At 37.8% G+C, this 14,004-nt stretch overlaps 1 protein-coding gene across 2 annotated transcripts in view; it reads left to right on the top strand.

The window, feature by feature from the left end:
* PRDM5 (PR/SET domain 5) overlaps nucleotides 1-13,047 on the top strand; it is a 138,807-nt gene extending 125,760 nt beyond the window's left edge. For both annotated transcript variants that reach the window (XM_048847652.2, XM_075127621.1), the window contains one exon: nucleotides 10,009-13,047. In XM_048847652.2, the coding sequence (XP_048703609.1) occupies nucleotides 10,009-10,173 (165 nt within the window). In that variant the 3' untranslated portion in view covers nucleotides 10,174-13,047. The remainder of the gene's footprint in view (nucleotides 1-10,008) is intronic.
* Nucleotides 13,048-14,004: the final 957 nt, after the last annotated feature.

The following is a 14,004-nucleotide window of genomic DNA, read 5'->3' as shown; positions in this document are numbered from 1 at the left end:
ATTAGCCTGGATGGGAATATCATTTACTATATTACAGTGGAATCTGAATGTCTATAATATATATTTTCCATATAATGGTTGCTGAATAACTGGAGTGCAAATTCAGGATTTCCAGTTTCTGCTGATCAAAATCTGAATTGAAACTGATTTTACTTTGGCGTGTGGTCACCTTGTTAAATGATCTCTAAAAGTTATGCATCTTCGGTAATGGCTGGAGTGCAGTTATATATTTTTATCATATATCACTAGCATGCTCTTTGCGATCTGTAACGTCCCATCTTATAAATGGTGTAGAGTCCCTGTGTGTGGAGTTTGCAGAGAGAGTGCTGTATTGCTCAACTTTTGAAAATTGATAGTCATCTAAATGGTTGGAATATTCTTTGGAAGGGTTTTATGCTGAAGTACTAAATGCCTGGATTTAATAAAGTTCGTTACTCAGTGGTTTTAAAAAAGCACGCAACATTAATTCTGTGGTTTTTATCCTTTTGTGAATAATTCACAAACAGATCATGACTTTTATAAATGTATTCCTTATTCTAAAGTGCTCAACAAATAGTTTGTGAGCAAGTTTCAGATGTCTCAGAACTAGATATGGGAGCTGTGCGATAGCTCACCAAAGAGCTTCCCTACATGGTGCGTTAGTCCACACCAGAGGAGTGTAAATTCCAGTGAATACTAGAGTGTTGTGTGTTAACTGGCCTGTGTGGAGCCTACTAGTGTGCACTCAAAGTTCTCTAGCGCATGTTACCATAGTCCCATTTCAAACACGACTACTGTAATGCACGCTAGGGAACTTTGAGTGCACACCAGCATGGTCCACATGGGCCAGTTAGTGTGCGACATGCTAGTGCAGACTAGAATTTACACCCTTCTGGAGTGGACTAAAGCATTGTGTCAACAAGCCCTCAGTCACAAGGCTCTGTTTGCTGATTAGAATGATCTGGCCTTTACAAAGTACTTCTGATTTCCTTTCATCAGTAAATAAATACACTTTGATTCTTGATTAAAAGGATTTCCACCACCATGCCTGAAATTAACTTTCCATAAATTTGGACACTGATGGGTGCTTGGGACAGAGCCTCACGCTCTGGTTGACAACTCCAAAATAGATGAGTTAGGCCCCATCAAGCTGAAGATCTCCTTCATGTCCCAAGCAGTGAGTGAGTTGGAGAAAGGGAAGAAGCCCTCCAACAGTAGTAATAAATGTTTGAGGGCTTCACCATCTCTGGCTAGCAGTCAGGAACAGGAGCACTTCCAACTCCTGGTCCCCTTCTGCAGTAGTGGTCAGGGTAAGAGAGCACCCCCCCAATGATCACAGGGCTTTAAATAAAAGTTGTGCTTTGAGTGTTGGGAGTTTCTCACCCTAAACTCCGTGACTGGGCAATGCATAGGGGTTATTTCAGGGTTAAAGTGAGGATAACTCCCATGGGGATGTACAGACCCTATGTGGAGAGAGAATTTGTGGTTCCTAGGAAATAAGGAGCTCATTTACATGAGCTTTAACCCATAGCCACTCCTCAGCTCCCTGATGTGGTGATTCCCCCCATTTTTAGCCCTGATTTGGTCAGGTCTTGCCCCTTGTATGTACTGGCCCAGCACAGAGACCGCATGTGGGACTTGCTGCAGTTTGTGTGCTCAGAGACTGTGTATTTTGGTCTGGATGATACTGTTATTCTGTAAGACAAAATCCTTATAGAATTGTGGGGAAAATTATAAGAGCCATGGTGTTCACTAACCAATTTTGAAACCGTAGTATGATCTTATTAAATATACAGAAACAGAAGTGAGTCCATGTTGAGTACAAAAATATTTTCTGGGCCACCACAATTTGCGTTAACAGCAACATCTCAAGTAGTACACACATCTACAGATATTTAATCCCTCTTACTGGCTCATACAATATTCTGTTTGAGCAATCCTACTCCAGTTTATACAGGACTTCCTTAAATTTAGAGTCACTGTCGATGCTTTCTACAGCTTTCAGATTGCTTTACTTCCTCTCAATCTTTTCAGCCAACTTGCAATGTCTGTAATTTTCCTATAATGGCTGAGGCTAATGTCATCATCCATAATTATATACTTGGCCTGCACACACCTTTAAAAATATCTATTTGCGGAACCTTTTTGGAGTATTATGTGGTGATAGAAGCAAAATGGAAAAATTCTGTCGTGCTGAATTAGAGAGGATAGAGAGTTTTCCTTCCAATTGGAGTCCCAGCTGAAGATGTTACAAACATAGAAACCAAACGCTAGCATTGGTTAATCTAGTCCAATGTTTTGTCTCACATGCGGTCTAGTACCAGAGTCATTAAAGGAAGGCGTAAAAAGCTCAAAAGTGGATAATCTGCCCACAGAAGTTTCTTCCTGACTCCCATCAGTTACGGGTTGGTTTATACACTGAAGGATGCAAATTTATATTATTTGTGATTTTTTTAGTCCTATCTAAGGTAATAGTAGATATTCTCATTAGCTGGTTTAAAAAAAAAATCCTATTAAGCTCTTGACCTCAAAGACCATCTTGAGTCAATGAGTTCCACAGGTTAATTATGCATTGTGGGTTTTTTGTTTTTTGTTTTAAATTCTTTGATCAGTTTTAAATGTCTTACCATTCACTTTTAATTATGTCCCCTTGTCGTCCTTTTGTTATAGGAAAGGGTTAATAGGAGAGCATGATTTTACTCTACATCATTCATTATTTTGTATACATCTATTATGTCCCCTCTTATTCCGCTTTATTTGTGAGCTAAATGGTCTCTTTTTTTTTTTTTCCAGTCTGTCCTCATGAAGACTCTCCATGTCACTAATCATACTTCTTGCTAGTCTCTGGACTCCTATTTTTGATGTATGTTTTAGAGGCATTAAAGCATCCGGGATAGAGTAACATGCTCATTAAGTCCTTTTTATACTGTGATTTTGTGTATGCAGGGATGGACTGAGATGTTATATAGGGCCAGTTCTGGCAAATCCTTACTTAGGAGGTTAGTCCAATAGAGCTACAATAGTTGCAGTGATTGGGCCAGTAAAAATCCTTTTAAGGTACGACAGATTTAGTTTCTTTCAGTGACAGTTCGGTGATCATATTGAGAGAAAAAAAGTCTTGTAATGAATGACTGATTTTTCTTACCTGGTATCAAGAGCAGTCATAATGACTATTCAGTGCCTTTTAAATAAACTCTTTATCCTACAAAAAGAAAAGGAGGACTTGTGGCACCTTAGAGACTAACCAATTTATTTGAGCATAAGCTTTTGTGAGCTACAGCTCACTTCATGGAATGCAACTTATGCTCAAATAAATTTGTTCGTCTCTAAGGTGCCACACGTCCTCCTTTTCTTTTTACGGATACAGACTAACATGGCTGCTGCTCTGAAACCTCTTTATTCTAGGTGTCAAGCTTTGCCATTGTTAATACTAATGACTTTAGCATTTAGCACCAGGAAATGCCTCTAGTGCCAAAGGGTTAAACAAGATCAGGTTTCATCTCTTGAAGTAAAGCATTTTTATTGGCCTCATGAAAAGGCTTCATTTGTCCCTAACAGAAATAATTGATGCACCTTTACCTTTGAAAATGCTCCTTGGGTGTAAATATTCTTTGCCTTCTGGAACCAGAAATAAAAACAGCAGCTTCCCCTCTTTCTTTCTTTTTTTTTCCCTAGGAGCAAATGTGATGGATGTTATGGTATTGAGCTTTAGTAAGTCAAAGTAATCCGTGCACTACTTTTGATTAGTGTATTACATTTATTTTGAAATCTGCTTAGTCTTTAATCTAAAATATTGTCAAAGTTTTTGTTTTAATGACTTCACCTTCATAAGGGTAACGGTTCAAAGTTGAATCCTGCACAGATCTCATTAATATTCATGGAAATCAGCTTCCCACATACTACAGTGAAAATCTTAGCATGTCATCTACTAAAAAAGTGGACTAAACTGGAATTGAGATTGTTTTAAATGATATCTGTCCTCTGAAAATATGCATGGTTTTATCAAAAAGACAAATGAACTGTAGTTGCTTTTATAGGTAACAGATGCTTCTCTAGGAGCAAGAAGGGCATGCATTGCCTATCCTGGTTTATTTCCAGTATGATACAATCTCTTCACACTCTTCTTTCAGGTGACCCTAAACATAGCTTTGTGATCAGATATCACCATCCTCCACACGAAAAACATTGATCATTGTAATGAGATTCAAGGTTCAAGTGAGCATATAGTAGGACTTTGTAAATCAATACAATGTTACAGGTTAATTACAAAATTGAGATAAAAAGCAAACTCTTTAAAACAATTTTACAGTTACACAGAAAGCATCACAAGAAGGATCATGTATTCAAGTAATGATTGTTATAACGTCTGGTCTCTGTTCCTTTCCAAAAAGGTAATAATTAGAACGGTTTAAGGGCTTGAAGCAAAGCCTGGAACACGTAATGCTAGATCCTGTCATTGTATGACCACTGAAAATGAAATAATGTGTCCTTAATTCAACCGTAATAAGCTTTTTAATGTAAAAATATAGAGGAATTATTCTGGAGTTCTAGGCCTTGATTCAGCATTACATGGGAGGCAGTGTTACCTAGTGGAATAAACAGTGGTCTGGGACTCAGGAGACGTGGATTCAATTCCTAGCTCTGCTACTGAGCATCTGAATGATCTTGCCCCCTCTGTGCCTCACTTTCTCTATCTGTGGTAATATAAATGGCTTCCTTTGTAAAGCACTTTGAGATCTACTGATGAAAAGAGCTAGGTGTTATTACTTAAGCATGTGCTTGTGTGCTTTGCTGGATTAGGCAATTAAATTATCAGCTTTATCAGCCGAGTTCAGAAACCTTTTCCTTCAGCATTCCATGGTGCTTTTCTACTCCAGAACTGCTTTTCAACCAGTCAGAAAGCTTTGTTGTCATAATGTGATTTTTACAATCTGTAAACATAGTAATAATCAGGAAATGATGCATTTCATTTTGGGTGAATTACATTCGCAGTTTCAAGCAATATTTCTGACTGGTTAATCTTGTTCTTAACACTGCTACATTTTGTGGCCTCATTCTAAGGTTTAATCTTGGTAATGCACTCTTATTTTTGTATGGAATTTTGCGATGTTGCCATTATTGAATTTCAGGAGGAATTAACATTGGATAACCTGTGTCTGTAAGCAGTTTATCCTTCTCTTATGGCAGACAATCTGCCATTGTTAAGCTGTCATCACTGTATAATGGGGATTCATTAGAAATTACTTACTCAAAGGTGAACTTGACATACTGCATTCTATTCATGGAGGTATTCACATTGGTTATTGTACAGTATATAGGCTGTGTGTGCATACAAATATATGTATGTATGTAATGCCTGTGTGGGCATATACAATGTGGGTTTCATGGCTGTCATGATTATTACAAAAATAGCCATTACATTTGACATTTTTAGATTTGTGTATGTGCATGCGTTTCAGCAGAACATGATGGTCACAGCTGGACAAACTTTATTCAAGCCTTAAGAGCTACAAGATTACTTCCTGGGTTGTATGGGAGTGTAGGAGAGAGCAAGAGATCAGCAAAAGCCACTGCACCAACATAAGACCAGAGCAATGGCCTCTATAAGTAACTTTTATATTCAGAAGGTCATAAGGTTCTCCTGTTGCCTGGGGTAAAAGGATAATTGCTTGATCACCACATTTGCTATTTAGAAGTCAGCACTGTTGCGTCATCTGATGTGTTTAACGCTGCCCCATTGCAACAGCATATGTTCTGTTTGTTTGGAAAAAGGGAGTTATTTTGGATACAAAATATTGCCTTTGACTATTGCCCTTTTCTCTGACTGTCCTATGACTTTTCCATAATTGGCATAAAGCAATTACATTCCAGGTCAGAATAACCTATGTAGATAAACGTCCTGGACTGCTCAGATTTAGTTTTATTGAGTTCAAAGGGAGTCGCACCATTTGAAATGCAGCACCAGCCCTAGTTAGCACAACTACAGCTTTAAAACTCCACCTCTCTTGCTGGTGAATTCCACTGCTACTACCAAGGTCCCATACTTATAAGACACTCCTTTCCTGCGGGAAAGGTGGATGTCTGTGATCCCTGGACTGCAGCTGTTGTTACAAGAGTGCACCAAGTTTAACTCTTCAATCATCACAAGGACATACTTGCTTAAAAAGAAAAAGTTACCACCTAAGAAATCCATACACAAATACCAGTGTACCAAGATGAAAGTCAGTAGGTGAAAAAATACCTGCAATCTTTCAAAACAACTATTCAGCTATCCTACATACAGAAGAATAATTTCTGAAAATGGGTATGCAAAATCGATACCCCTTAAAATGGTGTCAACAGAATTTAACAATTCAGCTTAGATACAAACTGGTGGCATAAAGCCTAGCATGGTGGAACACCCCACCCCACCCCCCAGCTCATCATCATCACTCCCATAACTGCGTTGGTCATTGGAGCACCATCACTGATGAGCAATAAACCAATTGTCTCCACCCCTGACAATTGTGTGTCAGTGCTTGAGTGTCCACGAAATCCATTCCTGTCCACTCTTTTATGTTTTCAATCGATCTCTTCTTCTCTTCCCCTGTACTGTCCCTTGGAGGATGATCTTAGATAGGCCAGATGATCTTGTTACACGGCTGTACCACTTCAACTTGCGCTTCTTCAGGGTCGTCAGGAGGTCTTCATATGACCCAGCACATTGGGTGATGATGTTGCGGATCTCTTCATTAGTGACGTGGTTGAAGTAGCAGATGCCCAGGATTTTATGGAAGCATCTCATCTCTACTACCTGTATTTTCCATTCAAGTTCTGCTGTAAGGGTCCATGTCTTGCATGCATACAGAAAAATGGAGATGACCAATGCATGCAGCGGTTTCAGTTTGGATTCGAGGGAGATGTTTTTATTCCTTCAAATTGGCTTTTGCTTTGCCAGTGTTGCTGCTGTTTGCACAGTTCTTGCCCGAATTTCTGCCTTGGATTCTTCATCAGTGATGATTGCCCGCAAATACATGAGTGGTTTCACTGTCTCCAGCTCTTGTCCACTGACACAAGAGCTGATCCCATCACGTTTGTTTGTCATCAGCTTGGTTTTCTCTGCATTGATTTCCATGCCAAATTTTGAGGAGGTTTCATCCAATTGTTTCACAAGGTTTGCAAGGTCATCTTTGCCGCCTGCCAGGCCATCAATGTGATCAGCGAACCGAAGATTTGAGATTGTTCGCGCCCCCCCCCCCCCCAATGCTGACTGTGCATATGTGATCTTTTAGGGCATCAGTCATTACGCAGCCACCAGAAAAATGGAGATACTAGTGTCTTAGACAGTCCAGATTCAACAGAGGAGGATGACTTTCCAATACTATGTGAAGAAGTGGAGACAGCTGTGAAATCAATCAAGAATGGAAAGGCTACAGGTATTGACAACATCCCAGCCAAACTGATGAATTTCGGAGGAGAAATAGTAATAGATGTACTCAGCAAGATATGCAACAAGATCCCCATGGACACAGTCACTAATCATCACTCTGCCAAAGAAAGGCAACCTGCAATTGTGTCAAAATTACCAGACCATAAGCTTAATTAGCCATCCCAGCAAAGTGATGTTGAAAGTCATATTGAACAGATTGAAGCCACAAGTGGAGAATATCATTGCTGAAGAACAGGCTGGCTTTCATGCTGGAAGAAGTACCCCAGAACAGATTTTCAACCTTCGTGTTCTATGTGAGAAGTACTACAACACCAGCAGGACATCTACCAGATCTCTGTTGCCTTCAAGAAGTTATTTGACACAGTATGGCACAAAGCTCTCTGGGCAACCGTGAAGTAGTACAGTGTTTGTCGTAAGCTTATTCTTACCATTAAACAACTGTATGCCAAGGCCAGCAGTGCAGTTCTCGTCAATGGCATAATAGGAAAGTGGTTTTGCACCTTCTTTCACCCACACTGTTCAACATCTACTTGGAGTGCATAATGACTGATGCCCTGATGTCCTCTTCCCCCCACACCCCCTGCTACTACAATATAAATAATCAGATTGGGAGCTTACTTTAAGACCTTGTCTATGAAAGACATTTTTGTACCATGGCATAGCAAGTGTACTCTAGGCCACCATTATTCTGAGATCAAGGCCTGGATTATCTCTATATGTATTTTAGCACAATGTTTTTGCAACAACTTTCTATGAAATTAAAATAAAAACTTACCATGTCTCTGTTTCTCTGCTTTGTATTAATTCATTCCTTTTCTCCTCTGTCTGACACTATTTCCTCAGTCTTTGTCTATTTTATTGCCAGTTAACTTTCCTTTTCTCTATTCCCATTCTTTAAATAGCTACCATCATTCCCTTTGTTCTTTCACTCCCCCTATTAAATTCAATTTTCCTCCTTTCACTTCATCCTTATGTAACAGTCCTCTGAAGTTTAATAGGTATAGATATGATTCTATAGACATTACTCTTAAAAATATACAATAGAGAATTTATTATTCCTATTATAATTTTTTTAATATTTCTATGATAATCATGCCCAAATGCATCAGTAAGGTTCAGACCCCCAGTGTGTGTGTTTTAAACTGACTGTGTCCCTTTAACAGAAATATATGGGGAGCTTTCTGTTTGTGGCCACCTTCATTTTGTTCTGCATGTTACTGTTCCTCTTCACTAATATAAGCACAGCATTGTGATTCTACTCCACGTTCATGCACACAAAGTTATTTCATGAGGGAGAACAATCTTCTTCTGACAGACATTCACAGCAGTAGCACGAAGAATACAGAAATTGCTGACAAAACAATGTGCTTTCTGTACAAATGTTCTTTTGTTTCAGGTTTCCCAACAGTGAAAGTCCTTCTTTAAAGTACATACATTTGAAAATTCAGTGCTCTTCATCCACCTTGCCTCTTGATATGCCTACAGTAATTCTAATTTGGTTCCAAAGTGCTATGAAAAGCATTTAATCAGTCATTATAGTTTAATTCTGGGCAAGCAAACACAGTCAGGGCATACAGTGAGTTTTTCTCGTTTGCTGGCTACGGGAAAGATCCTGGAACTTACATTTAGGAGTATTTTTTCTTGACTAGTTGCGGAGACATGAATGCACTTACTTGTATACTACTGCTCAATATGAGACAGGGTTACAGAATCAGAACCTAAGTTAAGGGAACATTGAATGAGCAATAGGCTACTTAGTGGATTATTCCCTATTAGTATATTTTTAGGTTCAAATCCAGCTCCCAGTGCCCAAGCCAAATATCCGGGGAGGAAGATTAGCAGATATACAGGGAGGCAGGAAGGAGAAATCCTCTGCACTTCTTCCAACCTATGGAATGGGTGCAGAGCCACTCTGTAGAAGCTGTGCAGGGTTGAGAGGAAGGAATGGAAACAGTATCATGTGACTCATATGACCAATCATGACTGACTAACAGTTCTTATTTCAAATGACAAGTGAATACATTGCACGAGCTATACAAAGAGTTTAAAATTCATTGAGTGAAGGCAAATAAATAATTTGGAAGAAATTGCAGTCTGACAGTCAATGTGCAGAAAAGCTAAATTTGTCAACTAACTTTTTTGTTCAGTTATTAGATTGGGCTTGGTCTATGAATTCACAATATGCAAGACATAAATTTAAGGCCTAATTTTGCAAATATGTGCACATGTGAGTACTTCACCCACATGAGCAGTCCTGCCAGCTTCAGTGCAATTCTTTTGAAGAACTTGGAAGCCATTGACTTCAATACGACTATGCATATGAACAAAGTAACAAGTTCCTCAGTGCTTCCAGCAGTGTGGTGTTTTGTTTTTTTTTAAATGCCCATGTTGCCAACTGTTAACCTAAGAAAACAAAGATACAAGAAACCGAGCAATATAACTTAAAGGAAGTTAGGAGTTCATCTTTCAAAATCTTAGCTCATGTTTTCAGTTTTGCAAATACATAATACAATGTACATGAGTTCCTAGCATTGATTTAAAATAAAACTTTCAGGTTTTTTGAAAATTTATTGATTTTTGTCTTGTTTTTCCTACTTTAGGTTTGTGATTTATCCTTCAGCCTGAAGAAAATGTTGATCCGACACAAGCTGACTCACAACCCCAATCGTCCAATGGCTGAATGCCAGCTTTGCCACAAGAAGTTTACAAGAAATGACTACCTCAAAGTGCACATGGAAAATGTCCATGGAGAAACTGACAGCTAACCATGGCTTATGCAAGAAAAGTGTGTCTAGTGTTCAAGAGTGTTCCATCTGTACATGTACAAACTCCAGACTTCTCACCTGATGACTGAGCAGAGTCAGGAAAAATAACTGTAATGTGTTCACAATCTTTTTTCCATTTTGCTTTGTGTTTATGTTACTAGAGTTTTTTTAATCAAGTAAAACACTGTTTGAAGATAAGAGAACTTTTCTTTCTCTTATAAGTTAAACCATTTTATTTGCAGCCTTGATACCTTAGATCTTCGTGGTGTTATCCTGAAATTTTGGACGTAGATCAGTGTATCTAAAGCTTCAGTGTATCTGGAGCACAGGAAAGGCAGTTGGATAAATTCACTTTCATCCTGACTGACCAGTGATCCAAGCAAATTTTATTCAGATATTAACACCACGCTTTATTAGAACATAGTTTCTTCATACTTTTAGTGCCTTTAATCATTAGATAAAATTGACTAATTTTGTGGCATCTCAAGATCAATTTAATGTATGGTACAGAAACTGCAGGAGTCTTGACTCTCACGCACTTCATCAGCAAGAAAGGCGTAACTTCTAGTTGCCATTGTGTGAGACAAGTCAAGAGCAACGGCTGTGAACGATTAGGTTTAAAAAACATATTAATGCCCACAGTTGTAACTGGCAGGGCCAGGAGGGAAAAAAACCTGGCTTCTGCAGATACAATTGTCTGGTTAAGGCAAAAAATGTGTATTCAATTTACTGGGGGAAATGCTGTTCCCTGAGGTTTTATCCTGTGGAAATCAGCTGCCCTGATTATTCCCCTTAAATGGCTTTGGTTTTCATAAAACTGTTAATGAGCACCAGGGAAAAAATATTGCATACAACTGGGTAACATTCAAATTCTCCCAGATGTTAGAATAAGATTTGTATTCCACAGTTCTTAAAAAGAATTCTCATATGTTATCCATGTATGCTACTGTATAACAAAGAGCTCATTTTTACCTAATGAGACTGTGAAAATCATAACTCTAGCAGTAGATTGCATTTGAGGTCCTATACAATTCCTCAGTAGTCTTCACAGTTAAACATTAGGGCTTTGTCTGTGTGTTCACATTCATTTTAGTTTACATGGACCAATACTGTTAAAAATAATTTGTAACTATACACCTTGCTCCTGCTAAAAGCTTATCTCAGTTGCTGATGGGAAATGTTGTAAACTTTCTCCTGGACTGCAAGTGACCAGACAGACACTGGATGGATGAGCAAGAGGAAATAGAAGGTGAAATCCTGGCCCCACTGAAGTCAATGGTAAAACTCATATTTGACTTCACTGGGGACGGTGAATTTCAACCACTCTTTCCATTCTGGAAGGAAATGAGGGGGCCAGAGGCATCATCTTTTCTTTCTCTATTCATAATCTTTTATTTTGGATCCTATTCCACGGGATAGCCTACAGTCAATTCTCAAAACTGAAGAGCAAATATGTAGTTATCAGTAACATTATTAATTTTCACAAATGTGAACAGAACACAACATGGGTTCCTATTGGAACTCAAAAGAAAGCATATCACTAATAAGTGTGTTCTGAAGAAAAGACTATTTCAGGGGGTTGCCCACATTTCCATAGTCTTCACCATATTTTATTACAAGACTATTTTTTGGAGCATCTCCCTTCCCATTAAAGTTCTGTAGTACTGTGGGGCAACTGTGGCAATTGTTTAAATGGTGACATTTTATAAGAAAGATTTTTAATGTACTTACTTGTCTTTTAATGCAATTAATGAGCTGGAAATAAGGAGGAAGCACCGTAACTTTGGGCCAGACTCAACACACACTGAAATCAATGGGTTTTTCCATATATTCCAGTGGCCTTTTCCATATATTCCAGTGGCCTTTTGTTTAGGCACCATGTGACCAACCAGGTCAAAGGGACCCTCTGGCTCTATCTGGATGACACTAAAATCTGTCATCCAAAAACTTGCTTATAAAAATAGAGTAGACACAATAGTAATAAGCCAATGGATATGATGCCACACATATAACATGTAATTATAATGGGCCACTCTCAGTTACACTAATGTAAATCCAGTGTAGCACCATTGAATTAATCAGATTTGACAATAGTGTAACTGAGGAGAATTTATCACGTGCATATGTTGTCATTTTATATTTGATACATTATAACCTATGATATTTCATTTTAATTAAAATACAACTTATTTTCCTATATTTTATAACAGTTTGTCTCAATGTCCTATTTTAGGTGCAAAACATGTGTTTCATTTTTTTTTAATTCATTATTCAACAATGGTTGGTTCATTTTATTGCATTCAGTTTGATTTCTGAAATACATATTGAATCTTATTTTATTAAGTAGGACATCTGTACATTTGGGATGAGGAGAATAATTGGGAATGTTTTGTTAGTTTTGGAATCTTAACTACCTTTGTGAAACTTCAAAATGTAGATTTCTTTATGCATAGTTTGGTGTCTGAGAATCTGATGAAACTCTGAAGACTTACCAATTTTGTCTGTTTTAATTATATATATCACAGGTGTGTGAGACAAATACTGCAAAAGACTAAGTTGGATTTATGTTTACTCTATCAGGAAAGTTCTCGTGAAGGAGTTTACTGGCAAGGATATTTGCAGAAACAGATGATTTAAAATTAACTTGTTGCTGTTATTAGTATAAGAAATCTGATACCAAGAGTTACATTCAGCCAATAAGTGAACAGAAACATAACCCTGTGTTCTGTTTTGGTGGTGGTGGTTGTTGTAATTCCTCTTATTGGCAAAAATAAAATAAAATAAAAAACAATTTGGGTGGGATTTGGTTTCTTTCCCCCGCTACCTTTCTCCTCCTCTTTTGTTTTCTCACTTTTTAGTGACAAAATATGAATAGGAGGAGGAGGGAGGAAAAAAACCCGAAAAGATATTTTTTTAAAATTGATTTTTTTATTTCATTTTCAGATGAAAATGTGTTCCTTTTCAAAACTCCATGGAACACTTTTCAGTTTATTAATAATTTCTACCAATAATTTGGTGAACAATTTTGAATAGTGATTTTTCTCAAATGTGATTATCTGCTCACAGATAATGCATGAAGGGGAAAAAATTAATTTTTAGTAATTTTATTTCGTGTCAAAGCACTACTGAATAAAAAGCAGCAAAAGTTCAATTATACGTGTATGTACTGTAACTGATAGTTGCAGCTGTGTGTTTGACAAGTTCTTTCATTAGCCGGGATGGTAATGGTCAATATTTGGAAGAGACACCTCCAGGGAAAACATAAGCAGGAGGTGCAGAAAGTGAAGCTGAAGTTTCAGCAGGCTGTAACCTACCTCAGAGCTGAATCTTGTAATCATGCCCATCTGGAACTTCAGGAGTTTGAGTATATTAAGAACAAAAAGAATCCTAACAATGGTATTGGTCCATTACTAGATGAAAATGGAAGAATTGTCAATAATAATGCAGAAATGGTAGAAATGTACAATAAATATATCTGTTGTGTGTTTGGGGAAAAAACAGATGATAGTCATATCATATGATGATAACACCCTCTCAATTCCAGCTTAACATCATCCTGAGTTACAACAGCAACTATTAAAAGTTAGACATTTTCAAATCAGGAACTGTGGCTAATATACATCCAAGAGTTTTCAAAGAACTTGACTTTCAAAAAGTCTTGGAACACGGGGGGAGTTCCAGAAGAAGAAAGCCCATGTTGTGCCAATATTTAAAAAGAGTAAATGCAGTGACTCAGGTTATTTTAGGCCTGTCAGTTTGACATCGATCCCAGCTAAATTAATGGAGTAGTTAATATGGGGACTTGATTAATAAAAAATTAAAGGACGGTAA

Source organism: Caretta caretta, chromosome 4, assembly GCF_965140235.1.
Source record: "Caretta caretta isolate rCarCar2 chromosome 4, rCarCar1.hap1, whole genome shotgun sequence".
In the NCBI taxonomy this organism is placed as follows: Eukaryota; Metazoa; Chordata; order Testudines; family Cheloniidae; genus Caretta; species Caretta caretta.
The sequence above is the reverse complement of the archived record's forward strand: the minus strand, read 5'-3'. Positions and strand labels throughout refer to the sequence as shown.